Source organism: Aquarana catesbeiana, linkage group LG01 (assembly GCF_042186555.1).
Source record: "Aquarana catesbeiana isolate 2022-GZ linkage group LG01, ASM4218655v1, whole genome shotgun sequence".
In the NCBI taxonomy this organism is placed as follows: domain Eukaryota; kingdom Metazoa; phylum Chordata; class Amphibia; order Anura; family Ranidae; genus Aquarana; species Aquarana catesbeiana.
The window spans coordinates 285,356,876-285,375,448 of NC_133324.1; the positions used below are offsets into that span (position 1 = coordinate 285,356,876).

Genomic DNA, 18,573 nt, shown 5'->3' on the forward strand with positions numbered 1-18,573 from the left:
TTTATGTAAAACATTTATCCCAAAAGGAAAAAATGATTTGCTGTAACTGCTTATAACGTGTGAGCTGGGGTTTGGCTTCAATTGTTAGTGTATTCATATCTGCTAGTACATCTAACATTCCCCCCCCCCCCCAGACTGACAATGCTGCTGTCCAAAGGTGATCCCTGTGCCTATTCATCCAGAGTGGGGGCACTCTAATACAGGAGGTGTGTTACTGGGCAGGTCATCAGGTGAAAACAGAGGGGGAATAAAGCCTAAAAAAAGAAAACTTTTGTAGCCACCACATCTAAGGATGGGAGAGCTGCAATATATAACATTTTTGGGTTTAATACTGCTTTAAAGCAGAACTCCGGGCAAACATTTTTTTCTCCCTTTGTAGTGGGGCTGTGCCCGCACTGCAAGAGTTAACTGCTCGTTTTGTTCTAGGGGAGAGGACAGTGGAGATACTTACCCGACCCACCATACTCCCTGCACAAGACAGGTCTGGCACCCCGGCACTCCAGCAGTCTTGAAAATGGACTGTTGCTGACATCCGTGTGCTCAGAGGACATACAGGAACAGTCCACTGCTGGGCCATGGGGGGGCGCAGTTTTCTAGTGGATCATGTTAGTATGAACTTTGTGTTCACCCCTAGAAAAAAACAAGCAATTGACCCATGCAGTGTGGGCATGGCCCCTCTGCATGGGAAAAATAAATTTTGCTCGGAGTTGGGCTTTAAAGAGCGATCTTCCACTCTACTCCTCTGTGGCTGTTGAAACCCAGGTTCTGAGAGACAGGCATTTCAGATCATGTAATCCTGACCATGTTAAAGCGGAGTTCCACCCATTTAAAAGTCAGCAGCTACAAAAAGTGTAGCTGCTGACTTTTAATAATCGGACACTCACCTGTCCCAGGGTCCAGCGATGCGGGTGAACGAAGCCCCGCTCCTCTCCCCCTCCTCTCTGCAGCACCGCCATTGTAACTGTGGGCGCGCGGCTGTGGCTTCACAGCCGGGCACACACTGTGCATGCGCGAGCCACGCTGTGCACTGTGACTGGCCAGGCAGTCATCTGGGATCTTTGACATGTCCCAGAAGATTGCAGGGAGGGAGGGGGGAGAGGGAAACTTCCTTCCGGCTCCGCAGAGCCCCAGAAGGATATCAGAGATGGGTGCCTCTGAAAAGATGGTATCCACTCCGCCCCCCCCCCCCCAAAAAAAAATGACTTGCCAAACGTGGCATGTCAGGGGGTCACCATCACTTAAAGCAGCAGTTCCATTTTTGTGTGGAACTCTGCTTTAAAGCTAAGATCTTCTTTAGGCGAAATTTCTCATAGAAATGGAAGACTTATTTTCACTTGAGGGTTTTCCCATGTGCTTTTTCAGTAGACTGTATTCGTTCCTTCCTGCAGTTGGAATCAGAAAAACATTTGGCCCTTAGCACCATCAAGGTTAGGGGTCTTTAATGTCAATTATTTATCATGTAATTTGCTGATTCATCTTATCCAAGGGGTTACAAGTTTCTCCCCCTGTTAGGTCTGCACTCCCACTGTGGAATTTAAATCTAGTATTGTTGGTGTTACAAAGAGCTCCTTTAATACCGTCTCGGAATATATCTTTGTCATTGCTATAACGTAAGTTAGCCTTTCTTGGGTCGCCACTTCAGGCTGAAGGATTTCCTATTATCCTGCATTACCATTGTCCTGTAGGAAGCCCCATTTGTTCTTACACAAAGACAAGGTTGTTTTAAGACATAGAACCTCCTTTTTACCAAAGAGGTTTCTGCTTTTTCTCCTTAATGAGAATATTGTGCTGTCCTTCTTGTGTCAAGCACTGGTTCACCCCAAGGAAATTTCTCTCCATTGATTAGTCAGCATCCACAGATGCTAGTTTTGGTCACGAGGTTCTGTAAGCAGCTATTTGATTCCCTTAGGCCCCATTCACACCTGAGCGTTTTGTAGCTTGAGGCTGGGTTCACACTGGTCCGACAAACGCTCCAACATTGGGAGCTAATGTCGCATGACGTGTGAAATTCAATGTTTCCCTATGGGAGCCGTCCTAACTGGTCTGACACAAGTCGTTCCGACTTTAGAAATGCTCCCTGTACTACTTTGGTCCGACTTTGATCCTCCTTCAACCCATTGACTATCATTGAAGTTGGATCAAAGTCGGATCGCCGTCTCACATGATCCGACTTCGGCATGCGACTTGTGCTCAGATGATCTTGAGGGAGAACTCCGCGTCAAATTTTATATAAAAAACCGGCATGGGTTCCCCCTCCAAGAGCATACCAGGCCCTTGGGTCTGGCATGGACCTTAAGGGGAACCCCCCTACGCCGAAAAAATGGCATGGGGGTCCCCCCAAATCCATACCAGACCCTTGTCCGAGCATGCAGCCTGGCCGGTCAGGAATGGGGGTGGGGACGAGCGAGCACCCCCCCCCCCCCCCGAACCATACCAGGCCGCATGCCCTCAACATGGGGAGGTGCCGCATGCCCTTTAATAAGGGGGCCCCCAGATCCCGGCACCCCACCCTTTGTGAATGAGTATGGGGTACATCGTACCCCTACCCATTCACCTAGGGAAAAAAGTGTCAATGAAAAAACACAGTACACAGGTTTTTAAAGTCATTTATTAGGCGACTTCGGGCGTCTTCTTCCGAGTCCGGGGGTCTTCTTCTGACTTCGGGGGTCTCTTCAGCGTCTCCTCCCGGTGTCCTGATCTTCTGCCGGCTCCTCCGCTATCTTCTGCAGCTCTTTTGCTAGCGGTGGCCCGGACTTCTGCCTTCTGCCTTCTTGTCTTCTTCCCATGTTGACACGACGCTCTCTCCAGCTGGAATGCTCTCTGAGCGCTCCGCAATGGACTTATATAGGCGGTGACCCCGCCCCTTATGAGGTCACTGTCCCAGGGCATGCTGGGACTGTGCCGTCATAAGGGGGCGGGTCAACATCACCTGGTGACCATGCCCCCTAAAACGTCACAGTCCCAGCATGCCCAGGGACTGTGACGGCATAAGGGGGCGGGGTCACCGCCTATATAAGTCACATCGGAGCGCTCAGAGAGCATTCCAGCCGGAGAGAGTGTCGTGTCAACATGGGAAGAAGGCAGAAGGCAGAAGTCCGGGCCACCGCTAGCAAAAGAGCTGCAGAAGATAGCGGAGGAGCTGGCAGAAGATCAGGACACCGGGAGGAGACGCCGGAGAGACCCCCGAAGTCGGAAGAAGACCCCCAAAGTCGGAAGAAGACCCTGGAGCTACCTAATAAATTACTTTAAAAACCTGTGTACTGTGTTTTTTCATTGACACTTTTTCCCTAGGTGAATGGGTAGGGGTACGATGTACCCCATACTCATTCACAAAGGGTGGGAGGCCGGGATCTGGGGGCCCCCTTATTAAAGGGGACTCCCGGATTCCGATAATCCCCCCGCCCGCAGACCCCAACAACCAACGGCCAGGGTTGTCGGGAAGAGGCCCTTGTCCTCATCAACATGGGGACAAGGTGCTTTGGGGTGGGGGGGCGAAGGGTGCCCCCCCGCCCCAAAGCACCCACCTCCCCATGTTGAGGGCATGTGGCCTGGTACGGTTCGGGGGGGGTGCGCTCGTTCGTCCCCACCCCCATTCCTGACCGGCCGGGCAGCGTGCTCGGATAAGGGTCTGGTATGGATTTGGGGGGGACCCCCACACCGCTTTTTCGGCGTAGGGGGTTCCCCTTAAAGTCCATACCAGACCCAAGGCCCTGGTATGCTCTTGGAGGGGGGAACCCATGCCGGTTTTTTTATTTAAAATTTGGCGCAGAGTTCCCCCTCAAGATTCATACCAAACACAGTGCCTGGCATTGGTGTGGATCCAAGTCAGATCCCGGTTCATTGAAAGTCAGACGCATGCCGGCTTCATGTCGCAGGGCAAAGTCGGATCCAAAGTAGGATGGCTGTCGTGTCGCACCAGTGTGAACCCAGCCTGAAGCTACAAAATGCTGGAGGGGGGAAAAAATCAATTATCCTCTATGGAGATGGTTCACATCTCCACTCCAAAACACCTGAAGCCAGAAGCTCCAAAATGCCTGAAGCTGAAACAAGTTCTGGAACTTTTTTTAGGCAGATTTGGGCCTTTTTGTGCTGTTTACATTGGTGACCTTTTGACCTGTACAAAATTGCGGCAAAAACGCATCAAAATCGCACGACTTTCTGCTTCTGCTTTCACACTGCTGAGCTACACTCAGGTGTGAATGGGGCCTTAGTTTCCTTTTGTTTAGACTTTTTTCTTTTTGTTAGGCTGGTTACCTGTTTTCTTTGGGTATGGGATACCCTTCAGTTTGGACTCTTTTTGAAAGTCCATAGGTTTCTTAAGTCGGCCATAGATGGATCGAATACTGGCTGAGATTTGAACCATGTATGGGCAGGCTGAATGTACCCAAGTTGATCGATCAACTTGGGTACAAGCAGCCTGTCGGATTTTACTGTTATAGCTGCTAGCAAAAATCACTTTTTATTACCATGTGTCCACCATTGGGAGATTTTCTACTACTTTCTTTCTAGAAATCTTAGAACAGAAAATGGAGGAAAATCTTAGAGTTTGTAAACCTAACATTTCATATTCCTGCTAGTGCCTGTTGTACCATGTACTTATGGTATCCTGTTCTCTTTGTATTTCTTCCTTTTTGTGAAATCCTTGGTGTGCCTTCCAGACCCTCCGCTTTCCTATTAAAACTGACAAGACTAGGCATGAGAGCAGAGCATGGTCAGTTTTCTGGCTGTGCTGGGAACTCAGCCTGTTCTCCAATGATCAGACTTGTGCTGACAAACACCCCTGTACACCCATTCACTGGGAAGATCTGTGTGCTGCTGTTTCTCCTCCCCCAGCTCTTAGCTCCTTATACAGCTGAGAGCAGAGTGAGATGTGATCACTTATAAAGAGGGTAAGGAGACCTTAAAGTGGAAGTTCCACTTTTGGTTGGAACTCCGATTTAACATAATATCTGCCCAACAGCGTGCCCTCTTAACATAAAATGGAAAAAAAGAAACCCCCTAGGGGTGGGACTTTTTAGGCACTACCACATAGACAAAAAATTGTAGAAAAATAGAAAATATTTATTGACATACCATAGATTAAAAAATTATTATATAGCACATAACCATGGATACAATTAAATATACACAAAAATGCAAAGTAAATAATACAACTTCCGTAGCCTCCCTGACGGTATTCCCGAGTGTGGCTCGGGGTTAAATTTCAGCACCATTAGCGGTAACCCGGAGCCACACTCGGGATTGCATTGCAGGATCCTGAAGCGGTATATTTACCTTGTCCCCAGGATCCTGCAATGTCCCCCCGCGGTGTCTGCGGGCTCTGTCCTCCGCCCGAAGCCTCTCTGTGCCGGGCTCTGTTCCCTGCGAGCGTTGCGACGCACGGGGGCGGAGCCTGGCAGCAAATTCAAAAACATGTAAAAATCATAACACATACAGTACTGTATGAAATTATTTCACTTTCCTTTTGTCCCCAGTGCTTTGTCCAATGCCCTGCATGCAGTTTTATATTATATATACGGTTCTTTCAGTTTGGAAACTTGAGATTGTCCATAGCAACCCAAAAGTGTCCCTTTACGTCAAAAGTGGCTTTAGACCAGCTAGAAAACAGCAATAGTAAATTTGAACACTTGCAGAATTGAGCGATAGTGAATCGTGGGGAAATTTTTTTTTTTTTTTTTTTTTATTTATATTTATTTATTATATTATAATTTATGATTTTGTGTTTCAAACTTTATCATACTCGAGATGTCTACTAGACTCTTGGTGGACAGATATAAGTGTGTTATTGCTAAGAATTACAGGCCTACAATATAAAACGCCAAATTTCTATGCAAAATAATTGTACCGCTTTCAGACGCAAAAATCTGAAATAATCATACCGCCAGGGTGGTTAAGGAAGTTTGTGATCAACTTCTGTTGAGCAGGAAAAGCCACGCATGGTTCAAAACTTGGCTAGTCCCTTCTCAATGAGTTGAATTTCAAACTGTGTATGGCCAGGTTATGTATTTTTAGTACAGGAAGGGAGCCTGTGCAGCTGTGTAAGGCTGGAGTTCAGCTTTAAGTGTATTTTTAAAAGCAACCAGTGTAAGTACCAGAATTATGCCCCGTACACACGGTCAGACTTTGTTCGGACATTCCGACAACAAAATCCTAGGATTTTTTCCGACGGATGTTGGCTCAAACTTGTCTTGCATACACACGGTCACACAAAGTTGTCGGAAAATCCGATCATTCTATACGCGGTGACGTAAAACACGTACGTCGGGACTATAAACGGGGCAGTGGCCAATAGCTTTCATCTCTTTATTTATTCTGAGCATGCGTGGCACTTTGTCCGTCGGATTTGTGTATACACGATCGGAATTTCCGACAACGGATTTTGTTGTCGGAAAATTTTATCTCCTGCTCTCCAACTTTGTGTGTCGGAAAATCCGATGGAAAATGTCCGATGGAGCCCACACGCGGTCGGAATTTCCGACAACACGCTCCGATCGGACATTTTCCATCGGAAAATCCGACCGTGTGTACGGGGCATTAGACTTGATATCGGGCTTCCATGTACAGCAGAGCCCAGAATGGTAAAGGAAGAAAAAGTGTAAGGAGCCAATCAGTTGTGCTTCAGTGCTTATGTACTAACAAAGGACACACTAAATAGGGCAAACCGATAAATGATCAATGTGCTGCTTCTTCTTTACTGTCAGGGGCAGAGACATGGTATGGTATTAGTTAAACCTAAACTCCCAGGAATTATCTGTAATTTAAACTTACAATATGGCAGCTTGGTTACATGTAATTAATACAGTCAGAGCTGTCCTGTCCTGAGTGCTTCTAGGAAATGTGCAGCGCTATGAGCAAACAAATGTCGAGAATGCGTTTAGAAGCGTTTTTTGCATTGCAGTCAAAAATGTAACTCCATTAAAGATGCCTATAAACGAAACGCGGCTAAGCGCGAGTTACTGTGTTTTCACACATTTACAAGCTGTTACAGGCATTTGGCGTTTCAAATTCCTCTGAACATCCGTCCTGAACGCATTTTTTTTCTTTACAAAAAATACTTCTAAACTCAACTGCCTAGAAACGACTATAAACGACCCTGTGTAGATGTACTGATAAGATAACATAGAGGAGAGTTCAGGGGCAACTAAAAAAAGCGCCCAAATGCTCCTACCCTTTTTTTGGTCTGCACTGGAATTGGATCGTATGGGTGTTCACACCTATTCGATCCAATTCCTGCACCATTTTACAGTTGGCACTGCGATCTGCGAAACGATCTACCCCGCTGACGAAGTTCTTGTGAACATAACGCGTATGGGGGAGGAGCCATGTCCTGATGTCACCCGCTGCCATCCTGGAATCCTATACCCTCAGTGTCTGCTCTGGTATGCCCTGTATATGTGAAGCCCTTGTGAGTATACATTTTTGTATTAATAAAGCCTTGTAAAAAAAAATGTCATCAGTGAGCACTTAGATTTGCTTTTCTTTTACCATACTTGCCCCTTGGGATATCGGTCGGTGGATAAGCAATGATGAGCAGGTGTTTTCTTGTACGTGCAGAAAAGCTTTAAACCCGGTAGCCTGGTAGATAAATGGACCGTAAAAGACCAGAGGTGCACGGAAGTTTGAAGACAGTGCCAGGACCATCACCAGAAAGTATGGAGGCTTACCGGAAGTAGTGGCCTGAAATGGCATATGCCATACAGGTCAAAGAGGCTTAGTGACCAACAGGTCTAGATGTATTATCCGGTCAGATGTCTTCATCACACAAACCGTGGGGGGGAAGAATTGGTCAGCACGACGGTAACGGTATTTCTACGAACCTTCCAGAACGGCACACCTGAGAGATGAGGGCTCCTCCCTCCTCTGCTGCCACTTCCAGCAGTTTCCTAGAAGAAAGGAAACTGCTGGAAGTGGCAGCAGAGGAGGGAGGAGCCCTCATCTCTCAGGTGTGCCGTTCTGGAAGGTTCGTAGAAATACCGTTACCGTCGTGCTGACCAATTCTTCCCCCCCCCCCCCACGGTTTGTGTGATGAAGACATCTGACCGGATAATACATCTAGACCTGTTGGTCACTAAGCCTCTTTGACCTGTATGGCATATGCCATTTCAGGCCACTACTTCCGGTAAGCCTCCATACTTTCTGGTGATGGTCCTGGCACTGTCTTCAAACTTCCGTGCACCTCTGGTCTTTTACGGTCCATTTATCTACCAGGCTACCAGGTTTAAAGCTTTTCTGCACGTACAAGAAAACACCTGCTCATCATTGCTTATGCACTGATATCACAGATTTTTTCTTTGGTGTTTTGGACTTTATATTTGAAATTTGTTTTTGATGTTTATTTGATTTGAACACATATATGTATTATTATTTTGCTTACCAGTCACTGTCACATGTGCTCACGTGGCATTTTTTTGGTTCACATTGTCATTTTGTGATGTCATTTTATGCTTAGTTTTTCTGCTTATACTTAACAATAGCGCCACACTTCGAATTTTCTGTTGTTATTTTTGTCCCTGAGTCTACGGGTGTGTTGGCTGCTTCTTTAGTTTGTTTTTAGCGCAGCGCTGTACCACATTTTACAGATATCGGTCGGTGGACCTGGACCCTACCGGGAGGTTATACCCGTATGGGACATGCGTTGTTGACCATCTGTTAGCTCAGTGGTCCACACCTAGAGGTGAGGGAAGCGAGTGCTCTGGAGGTGGAGGGAAAGTCACTCTAGCATTGGAATTTTATCTTCTCACGTGGAATATTTGCTTGCTGGGACTGTTAGTCCACTTTCTGTTTTTCTCTGGATTTATATGGACTTTTTATCACATTTTGTATGTTTTATTGAGCCCTGATATGCGCTGCACTCCTTTGTATATCATTTCTTTTTGGATTATGCAAAAGATCTTTTAGTGTTCAGCTGTATTTTATTGCTTATCTATACTATTTGTGCTGATTGTATTTACTTATATTTACCCTGTTAGAGAATGGCTACAATTGTTCTGCATGGTCTTATGGTATGTAAAAATATAGCCACCCTCTTTCGCTCACACCTAAGATGGAAAATTGACTTTTTGCAATGTGTATAGAGGAGTGCAAAGCTCGTTCCAAACAAACAGAAGTGAGGGGGGAAAAGGAGAGGTTCAGGAGCTTGCAGGGTTGGCTGATCAAAGAAAAAAAAAGACGATCCATCTACGGCCAGCTTTTGTCTACAGGCTGGCTTTGCTTTCTGGCTCAGCAGTGAAATTCTCAGGACCGGATGGACAGAAAGACAACTCCTTTGGCAGTTAAAACAGACCCATTCTGTTTATTAGCAGGTTACCTGGAGTTTTGATTTCATAAATGATAGTTGTGTCCCCTGTTTGGAGTGTGTGTGGTGGAAGGAGCAAAGTGCAGGTAGATCTCCAGGTAATCCTGTGAGAGGTGGATTGCAGTGAGTGCAGGTAGATCTCCAGGTAATCCTGTGAGAGATGGATTGCAGTGAGTGCAGGTAGATCCCCAGGTAATCCTGTGAGAGATGGATTGCAGTGAGTGCAGGTAGATCTCCAGGTAATCCTGTGAGAGATGGATTGCAGTGAGTGCAGGTAGATCCCCAGGTAATCCTGTGAGAGGTGGATTGCAGTGAGTGCAGGTAGATTCCCAGGTAATCCTGTGAGAGATGGATTGCAGTGAGTGCAGGTAGATCTGCGGGTAATCCTGTGAGAGATGAATTGCAGTGAGTGCAGGTAGATCCCCAGGTAATCCTGTGAGAGATGGATTGCAGTGAGTGCAGGTAGATCTCCAGGTAATCCTGTGAGAGATGGATTGCAGTGAGTGCAGGTAGATCCCCAGGTAATCCTGTGAGAGGTGGATTGCAGTGAGTGCAGGTAGATCTCCAGGTAATCCTGTGAGAGATGGATTGCAGTGAGTGCAGGTAGATCTCCAGGTAATCCTGTGAGAGATGGATTGCAGTGAGTGCAGGTAGATCTCCAGGTAATCCTGTGAGAGGTGGATTGCAGTGAGTGCAGGTAGATCTCCAGGTAATCCTGTGAGAGATGGATTGCAGTGAGTGCAGGTAGATCTCCAGGTAATCCTGTGAGAGATGGATTGCAGTGAGTGCAGGTAGATCTCCAGGTAATCCTGTGAGAGATGGATTGCAGTGAGTGCAGGTAGATCTCCAGGTAATCCTGTGAGAGGTGGATTGCAGTGAGTGCAGGTAGATCTCCAGGTAATCCTGTGAGAGATGGATTGCAGTGAGTGCAGGTAGATCTCCAGGTAATCCTGTGAGAGGTGGATTGCAGTGAGTGCAGGTAGATCTCCAGGTAGTCCTGTGAGAGGTGGATTGCAGTGAGTGCAGGTAGATCCCCAGGTAATCCTGTGAGAGATGGATTGCAGTGAGTGCAGGTAGATCCCCAGGTAATCCTGTGAGAGATGGATTGCAGTGAGTGCAGGTAGATTCCCAGGTAATCCTGTGAGAGATGGATTGCAGTGAGTGCAGGTAGATCTGCGGGTAATCCTGTGAGAGATGAATTGCAGTGAGTGCAGGTAGATTCCCAGGTAATCCTGTGAGAGGTGGATTGCAGTGAGTGCAGGTAGATCTCCAGTTAATCCTGTGAGAGGTGGATTGCAGTGAGTGCAGGTAGATCTCCAGGTAATCCTGTGAGAGGTGGATTGCAGTGAGTGCAGGTAGATCCCCAGGTAATCCTGTGAGAGGTGGATTGCAGTGAGTGCAGGTAGATCTCCAGGTAATCCTGTAGCTTATAATGCTCCAGAAGGGAAATAGACAGTAATATTAGATAAGGGACATGGCTATTATCTTTCCTCCCCAGCTGAGATTTGGATATTTACATTGCTTTCATTGTGATTCATAGTGAAATGATCAGCTGTCATCCTGATCATGTGTCAGCTGTTTATATACAGTGCTACATAGTTGTCATTGTGTGCATGTAATGTGTACACAAGCACTGAGTTAATACATGCAGCAAGCTGTGTACATGTATGGGGATGGATGGGGAAGACTATGTGCACAGCATGCCAAGGGTGCATATGCATAGAGCGGTCCCTGCATATACAGGGAGTTGTTTGTATACACACGATGTATGTACACAGCTTGCTAGGTGCATTAGCTCTGTGGCTGAGTGCGTGGGTGTACATGTGGGAGGATACACTGCCTTTGTGTGATTGGTGGCTCCAGGCTATGGGCGGCCCCAAGGAAGCTCACATACACACAGATCCACACACACACACACACACTAACAAGCTGGACTAGTGCAGGGTCAGGAGGGAAGAGGGGAGTGCGTGGGTGTGAAGCGGAAGGCTGTGCAAGATACAGACAGCCTGTCACTGCTGCTCCTTTCAGCCCCTGGTGCTGCTTCCTAGGCTGTGCCAGGCCAGATCTGCACACCTCCCCTCCCTGCCAGCTGCACCCAACTCTGGACTAGCTTCAAGTCATTGTCAGGGATGTACGACTGGAGGGGCCTTTCTTCACTGTGATGGTGAGTTTCTCACCCTTCCCTCATCTTGGCATTCCCCCTATTTGTGTACAATCACCATGGAGAATGACACGTCAGTAAGTGGGTCAGCCTTGGAATAGGAATATATTCTTGTATGTATAAATCTATTTCTTCCTAGTGATAGTGGGTAATCGTGCTTCTCTCCTCTGTCTACCTATCATATAGTGTGTGCGCCTCTTCTCAAAGTTTGGAAGTGGGATTGGCCAAGCAGTGCGAAACAGACCCCCACCTTTTTTTTTTTCCATTATTATTATTATTATAGACTGAGCAATAGCCAAGAGGTAGAGAAGCCCCCCCCCCCCCTCCCAGCTCATAGCATATGAGCCATGTGTTGCTGCATGTGAGTATGTATGTATGTAGATATGTGTAGGAGGGGAGACCTGGCTTCCCTTGGCTCAATGACTTGGGCTATAAATAGCTCTTGTTAGACTTTTAAAAGTTGTGTAATGACAGGCCCAGCCTTCCCCTGTAAGTGCAGGAAGTGAGGGCACTCATCAGCTTTTCCTTTTCTCATACATCTTTTGGCAGCTTTTTCATCTTGCTTTGCATCCTCCGTTCATCCGTCTCTTGTCTGCTTGTTTTCCCATCTCTTGTGTGATGCTCTAGTCTTCCTGTCCTCTTGTGCTGTAACTCTGTTTATCTCTCTCCCCTTTTCCCCTCCCTTTTAGTAGCAAGGCTGGCTGTGTTCCTGTGTTTGCTGTTTGGTTTTCTCTGCGGGTGCACACACAGGAAAAGAATGAATTATTCAGCAGCATTGGACTCTCTTAGCTCCCTAAAGTCTGGAACTGATGCCTTTCAAGTCTGAGAGAAGGCAAAAGCTGAACCTGTTCCAAATCATGGACATCTCTACTTTCCTGTACTAGGAGCTCCCTTCCAATGGTGTATGTATACCTCTGGCAGGGAGCAGAACGCCGTGCTGCTTTAAATGGATCGTCTTCATATTGGCCAGATTTTAGTCCAAGTGAATTAAGGCTGCAAGTAGTCAAATCACTAGGATGCACAGTGCATGTATAGCTGGGGATATTGCTTCAGCTTGTAGAAAAGGGTTATAGACCCGGGAAGATTAGCAAAGGGATTAAACAACGGAGAAGAAGTGAGTTCGTCAGCCGTGTCAATATTTGGATAGAAGAAAGGGATTTCTCTTTAGCTGCAAATGCATGCAACAGATACCTCCCTGACGGAGCAGAGCATGTGCCAGCTTGGTAAAGTGTACAATCTCAGGGTAAACATTCCACAGGTCTTCCTGTAGGCTGTGTCAGGTGTGTTAACTTTAACTTATGTGATGGTATTCACAGAATCATGCCTCACCCAGAAGCTACACATAATACATCCCCCTGCTAGGTAAGGAATGTGTCCATTCCAGCTTGTTCACGGTGTCTGCCAGTTACACCTTTTACTGTCACCAGCCCTGTATACCAATGACATCACTGTTTGGCCTAGCATTAGCTGGCAGAATCTTGTAACTAAACCTTCTTGCCTGTATCCATCTCCAAAGCCAGGTCTGGAGAAACATCTAATAGACTAGATCAGTGATCTCCAAACTGTAGCCCAGGGGCCAGATGTGGCCCTTTGCTTGGTTTTATTTGGCCCTTTTGGTTCTACTCCCCCAACTGTCAGCAACAATGGGGCATAGTTCCTGCCACTCTATTCCTCCTACTAGCACCAACGATGGGGCACTAGTCCTCACTGACATCAAGGATGGGGCACTAGTCCTCCCACTGACGCCAACGACGGGGGCACTAGTCCTCCCACTGACGCCAACGACGGGGGCACTAGTCCTCCCACTGACGCCAACAATGGAGGGCACTAGTCCTCCCACTGACGCCAATGATGGGGGGCACTATTCCTCCCACAGACGCCAACTATGGGAGGGCACTATTCCTCCCACCGACGCCAACGATGGGGCACTATGCCTCCCACGATGCCAAAAATGGGGCACTATGCCTCCCACGGACGCCAAAGATGGGGCACTATTCTTCCCACTGATACCAACGATGGGGCACTATTCCTTCCAACGATGGGGCACTATTCCTTCCAATGATGGGGCACTATTCCTTCCAACGATGGGGCACTATTCCTCCCCCTAATACCAAAGGGGCATTGTTCACTCCCACTGACACCAGGACGTTTTCTAGCTCCATTGGCCACAGTTTGCCCCACTTAAAGGTTTTAAGGACAGTAAACTGGCCCTTTGTTTACGAAGTTTGAAGACCCCCTGGACTAGATCTATTTTTTTTTTTCATTCACCATGCTAGTATATACACTACACATACACGTTTGTTTATATTTGGTGTCACCATAAAGATTGAAAATGCATTGCTGGTTGCCTTCATGAATGCAACAGCCTTATAGCTTCATCTGTCTAAATGCAAGCAGGCGAATCGGCTGAGATCTACAAAAAAGAGAGAGCTAAGCTCAGGTAGAGTCCTATTCTGAGCAGAATTCAGCATGATGTCATCTGATCTAACTCCTACAACAATCCAGCACTTACCGTAGTGTCTCAGCAATCCAGCTTCTGTTGGGAAGACGAGGTATGGAGAAAGCCCGGGATGACTCAGACACAGGTACACAGCTGGAATGGCAGATGGTGCTGTCAGGTTGTACATATGTTAGGGGTCATTGCTTTAATAACAGATTTTTCTTTTCTTGGGTTAGAAGTGCAGCATACATACTCCCAGTCAGAGGATCTGATTTCTATTTCTTGTGTGTTAGTCCGAATTCTCAGAGGGAATTCATAAGGACACATAATATATTTGTAGAAGTACATTTGATCATATTTTTCCCACAGAGTTTGTAGTTTTGTCATCTGATTCCTGCGTTCAGTAATAGCACCCTTGTATCTGCCACTGCATAAATATAGAGTGAGAATTAGAAGTAAACGCTAGTCTCTTATCCCCCATTGTCTCTCTCTCCCTCCTCCCACACCCCTTCCACCCACGCCAGCTCGATCAAGATGTTTGGGTGGCTTACTAATTAGGCACAATCTAACTAACCCGCAAACGAGCAGGAGAGCCCGCCAGATTATACGTAATATTTGGGGAGCAGTACAGAGAGGCAGTGGGGAGTTACAGGATGGAGACAAAATAAGAGCTGCCAAACAAACCCAATAGAATATACAGTGCGATAGGATGTACTGAACCAAGCTGATCATGAAAATCATTCGATAGGATCATTGAAAAAGATCTGTGCACACTTAAAAGTTTGCATTTGTTTTACTCGGCTTCTTTTGTATGTCACAAACAAATATTCTAAATGTTATTTCCTGTTTCCCCTTGTGACTTTGCAGTGCACACCTCTTATGATTCTCAACAAGTCTCAGGGGACCTGGTTGGAACCTGCACTAAATCAGGTGCCATTTCCTAGTACACATGTTAAAATAAAATGTTGTTTAGCCTGCTGGGGAGGTCGCTGAGGAGGAGGTCTCTGTACTAACTATGCAATGTTAGTACCCCCACTGTGCTATTGTGTTCTGACAGGGGGACGCCCCCCACACCAGAACACACCGGTCAGTGCTTGCAGCCATTGGCTCAGAGTGCAGATCAGATGCCGATCAGCTGCTGCTTTTCCAGCATGCTTGTTCAACAGAAAGATCGGCTTCTGTCAGACAAGCAGCTGTAAACATGGGCCAAATGTCGGCCTATTTCTACTGTAACGGCTGATTTCAGCACGTGTGTCTTTGGGCCACTTTCACACTGGTGCGCTTTTTATGAGCTTTTCCAATTTGCCAGCACACCTACCAGCTAGCCTGCAAGAAAACCAAATTGACCCTATCTGACAAGTCACGTTAAAATCCAAAGGGTTTAGTTGCACACGTTTGTAAATATATGTGAAAGCCGCAGTGCCTGGCCAAGGCTCCTCTGTATACTGCGGTCCTAACTCTTTATTTGAGAGTCTCCAAGTTGGAGTACATATAGCAGTGGATACATTAAGGTCAGGTTTGCCTGGAGGGAGCCCTCTCCTCCATGAAGGCACAGGGACACACTGGACACCCCGCAAGAGCACAATGACACCTCATCGCATCCAATGTGTTAGCAGTGGATAAATGAACTACTTCAGCTCTTTGAACGTACGACGTATGTCCAAAGAGTGAACCTGTAATCATAAGCTGATAGCTTATGATGATTTCCATGAGGAGGTCCACCATTTCCTGGCTGGTACAGCCACGGGACACATCTAACTAAGCAGGTCTTTGCTTGGTTAGATGTGTGAAGGGCAGGGGAGATATTGAGGTCTATTAGACCCCTAATGTCTCCATAAAGACTACCTGTCACCTGCCCAATGCTATGACATGGGGGTTTATTAACCCTTTGTGATAGCAATTAAGTAAAAATAAAAAAAAAAAAAGTATAATGTATTACATTTTTTTTAATTGCTATAACCCTTGTTGCTCTGCACACATGCCCAAGCGCAGCCCAGGGTGCACACTCATATGTAAACTGAAGTCACACCACAAGTGTGACGTATCGCTGCAATTGTCAGAGTGAGACAAATAATTCTAGGACAGGAGCTTCTGGTTAAAGTGATTGTAAATGATCACCTTGTAAAACAACCCATTCAGTTTAAAACTGAAATAAAAGGGAAAACATTTGTGTATAGATAAAAAACTCATTATAAATACCTTTTTTTGTTTTTCCTTTTTTTTTTTATAAGCGATCAAATTCCCTCTGTTCTCAGCTGCATAAGAGGTGGGAGGAGGAGAAGCAGCAGTACACTGAGCTTCCCAGTGAATGGCTGTGGAAGGGGGGCGTGTTAGGACAAGTCTGATTATTGGAGGAGAGCACAGAGAGTTCCCAGCATAGCTAGAGAACTGACCACGGTATGCTCTCCTGCTTAGTGTGGTCAGTTTTTAACAGGAAAGCAGAGGGACCTGCAGGATCACCAGGGATTTCACATAAAGGAAGCAATACAAAGAGAACAGGACACTTTCTCATACAAGTACAAGGTACAGCAGGCACATATCAGGAATATAAAACGCTGGGGAAACAAACACTGTAACTCTAAACTGATGAGCTGTAAAAGCTTTTAAAACATCATGTATGGAGATTTTTGAGCACCGTTTTTTTATGTGATATCACGGACGCACACAATTTTAGGACTTGGCATGTTGGGTATCTATTTACTCAAGGCAACCTCGTCTTTTATATTTTACCAAAATGGGTATTATATTGTGTGTGTTTGCACTAAAATTAATTGTATTATATTTTTAGCTGAAAATTTGCATTTAATAAAAAAAAAATTCATTCTACAGAGCCTCTACTTTCAGAAAACCTATAATGTTCTGGGGGGGGGTTAAGTCATTTTATTGCCAAAAAATGAAGATTTTTACACGTGTGCAGAAAGTGAAAAGTTTAGCTCTAGAGCTGAACAGATTAAGGGCAGGTTTGCCTTGGAGGGAGCCAACTTCTTCTTAAAGGCCAGCACTAAAGCGGGCCTTGGGTCACATTTTCGTTATGAAAAGTATTTATGCTTGCCCTTCGCTTTTTCTTTGCGTCTCCCAAAAATGCTATTAATATTTATAAGTATTGAGTTATTGCAGTGTTTACCTAAAATTCATTTTTTGCTGTAACTAACATTTGTACATGCTTGTGTTCATTGCTGTTAGGGTAGATGAAATCCCCGTACACACCGGTGCGACTTGACAGTTCCAAATCCCATGACAAGTCCCACCCATTGCTGGCAATGGACCCATTCATATAGCCACAACCCATGTCGCAGTGATTATGAAAAAGGTTCCTGCACTACTTTTTACGGATTTTCATTGCAACTTGCATAGATTTCTTTTAAACCAAGTGGCAAACCGCAATGAAATCGGCAATGCAAATCGCACTGATGAACGACTTTGAAATTGCGCTGAAGTAGCACGATTTCAAAGCTGCACTGTTGTGAAACGGGGCTTACTACTAAAATCATTTTGCCTCCCTTCTTACTTGAGATCCAGGTCAGTGATGCGATGTACAGAGACAAAAGGGTCAGCATGATAGCCAGGCAACTAGCATTTTCAGAAGGAAGAGTCAGAATTGGCAATATTCATTTTTGTCTCATGACAGGTTTGTGTTATTGATATTGACATAAAATAACACCCACCCAGGTAATACACTGAGTTCAGGGTGTGTGATAGACTTGTGTAAAGAAGCAGTAAAGCACAACCATCGTGTAGCACTACAAAACAGTAAGGCCCCTTTCACACTGGGGCACATCGGTGGTAAAACGGTGCTTTACTGTCGTTTTAGTGGTGGTATTTGGCCGCTAGCGGGGCGGTTTTACTCCCCTGCTAGTGGCCGAGAAAGGGTTAAAACCATGGCAGCGCTTTGCAGTCGATATAGCCGCGCTGCCCCATTGATTTCAATGGGCAGGAGCGGTGTATACACTGCTCCTTCACCACTCCAAAGATGCTGCTAGCAGGACTTTTTTTACCATCCTGCCAGCGCACCGCTCCAGTGTGAAAGCCCTCAGGACTTTCACATTGGAGACACAGCAGCGGCTCTTTCAGGGTGCTTTTGCAAGTGCTATTTTTAGCGCTGTAGCGCCTGCAAAGTGCCCCAGTGTGAAAGGGGTCTAAGCGGAGCCAGCTTATGTAATGCGTAAATATGGCTCCGCTATGTAAATATACCATTACAAACACTAAAGAAAAATCAGGTTTTTAAAATCTTAACACACACTGATAAAATTGTTTACATCAAGTAGATTTGTTTCCAAATGTTCATGTATGTATAATGGCAAAATAAAAACATTTTATATATGTTCATTTTACAAAAGCCTCTTATTGCAAAATGTCATTTGCATTTTTTTTAAATATATTTTTATTTCTCTGGCTTTCAGGGAATCTGGCGGATACCTGTGGATGAGATAGATCGCCCCGGCAGTTTTGCTTCTCATATGAACCGTTCCATCGTTCTCCTTCTGAACGTTCTGGCCCAGCTCAAAGACTCCAACACGCTACTGAAAATCTCTTGCATGCTACAGAGGACCCCCGATCAGGGGAAGTGAGTGTCAGCCTCAGTATCTATTGCCTTTATTACTCTCAGAAATGCAGGACCAGCAGTTTTAAAGCAGACATGTATTACAATATGCATCATGTAATTACTTCCAATCCATC

General features: G+C 45.9%; 1 protein-coding gene across 4 annotated transcripts in view; it reads left to right on the forward strand.

The window, feature by feature from the left end:
* Window positions 1-18,573, forward strand: part of CABIN1 (calcineurin binding protein 1) — a 372,633-nt gene that overhangs the window by 290,893 nt on the left and 63,167 nt on the right. For all 4 annotated transcript variants that reach the window (XM_073629206.1, XM_073629207.1, XM_073629208.1 and 1 more), the window contains one exon: window positions 18,297-18,460. In XM_073629206.1, coding sequence (XP_073485307.1) covers window positions 18,297-18,460 — 164 coding nt within the window. The remainder of the gene's footprint in view (window positions 1-18,296; window positions 18,461-18,573) is intronic.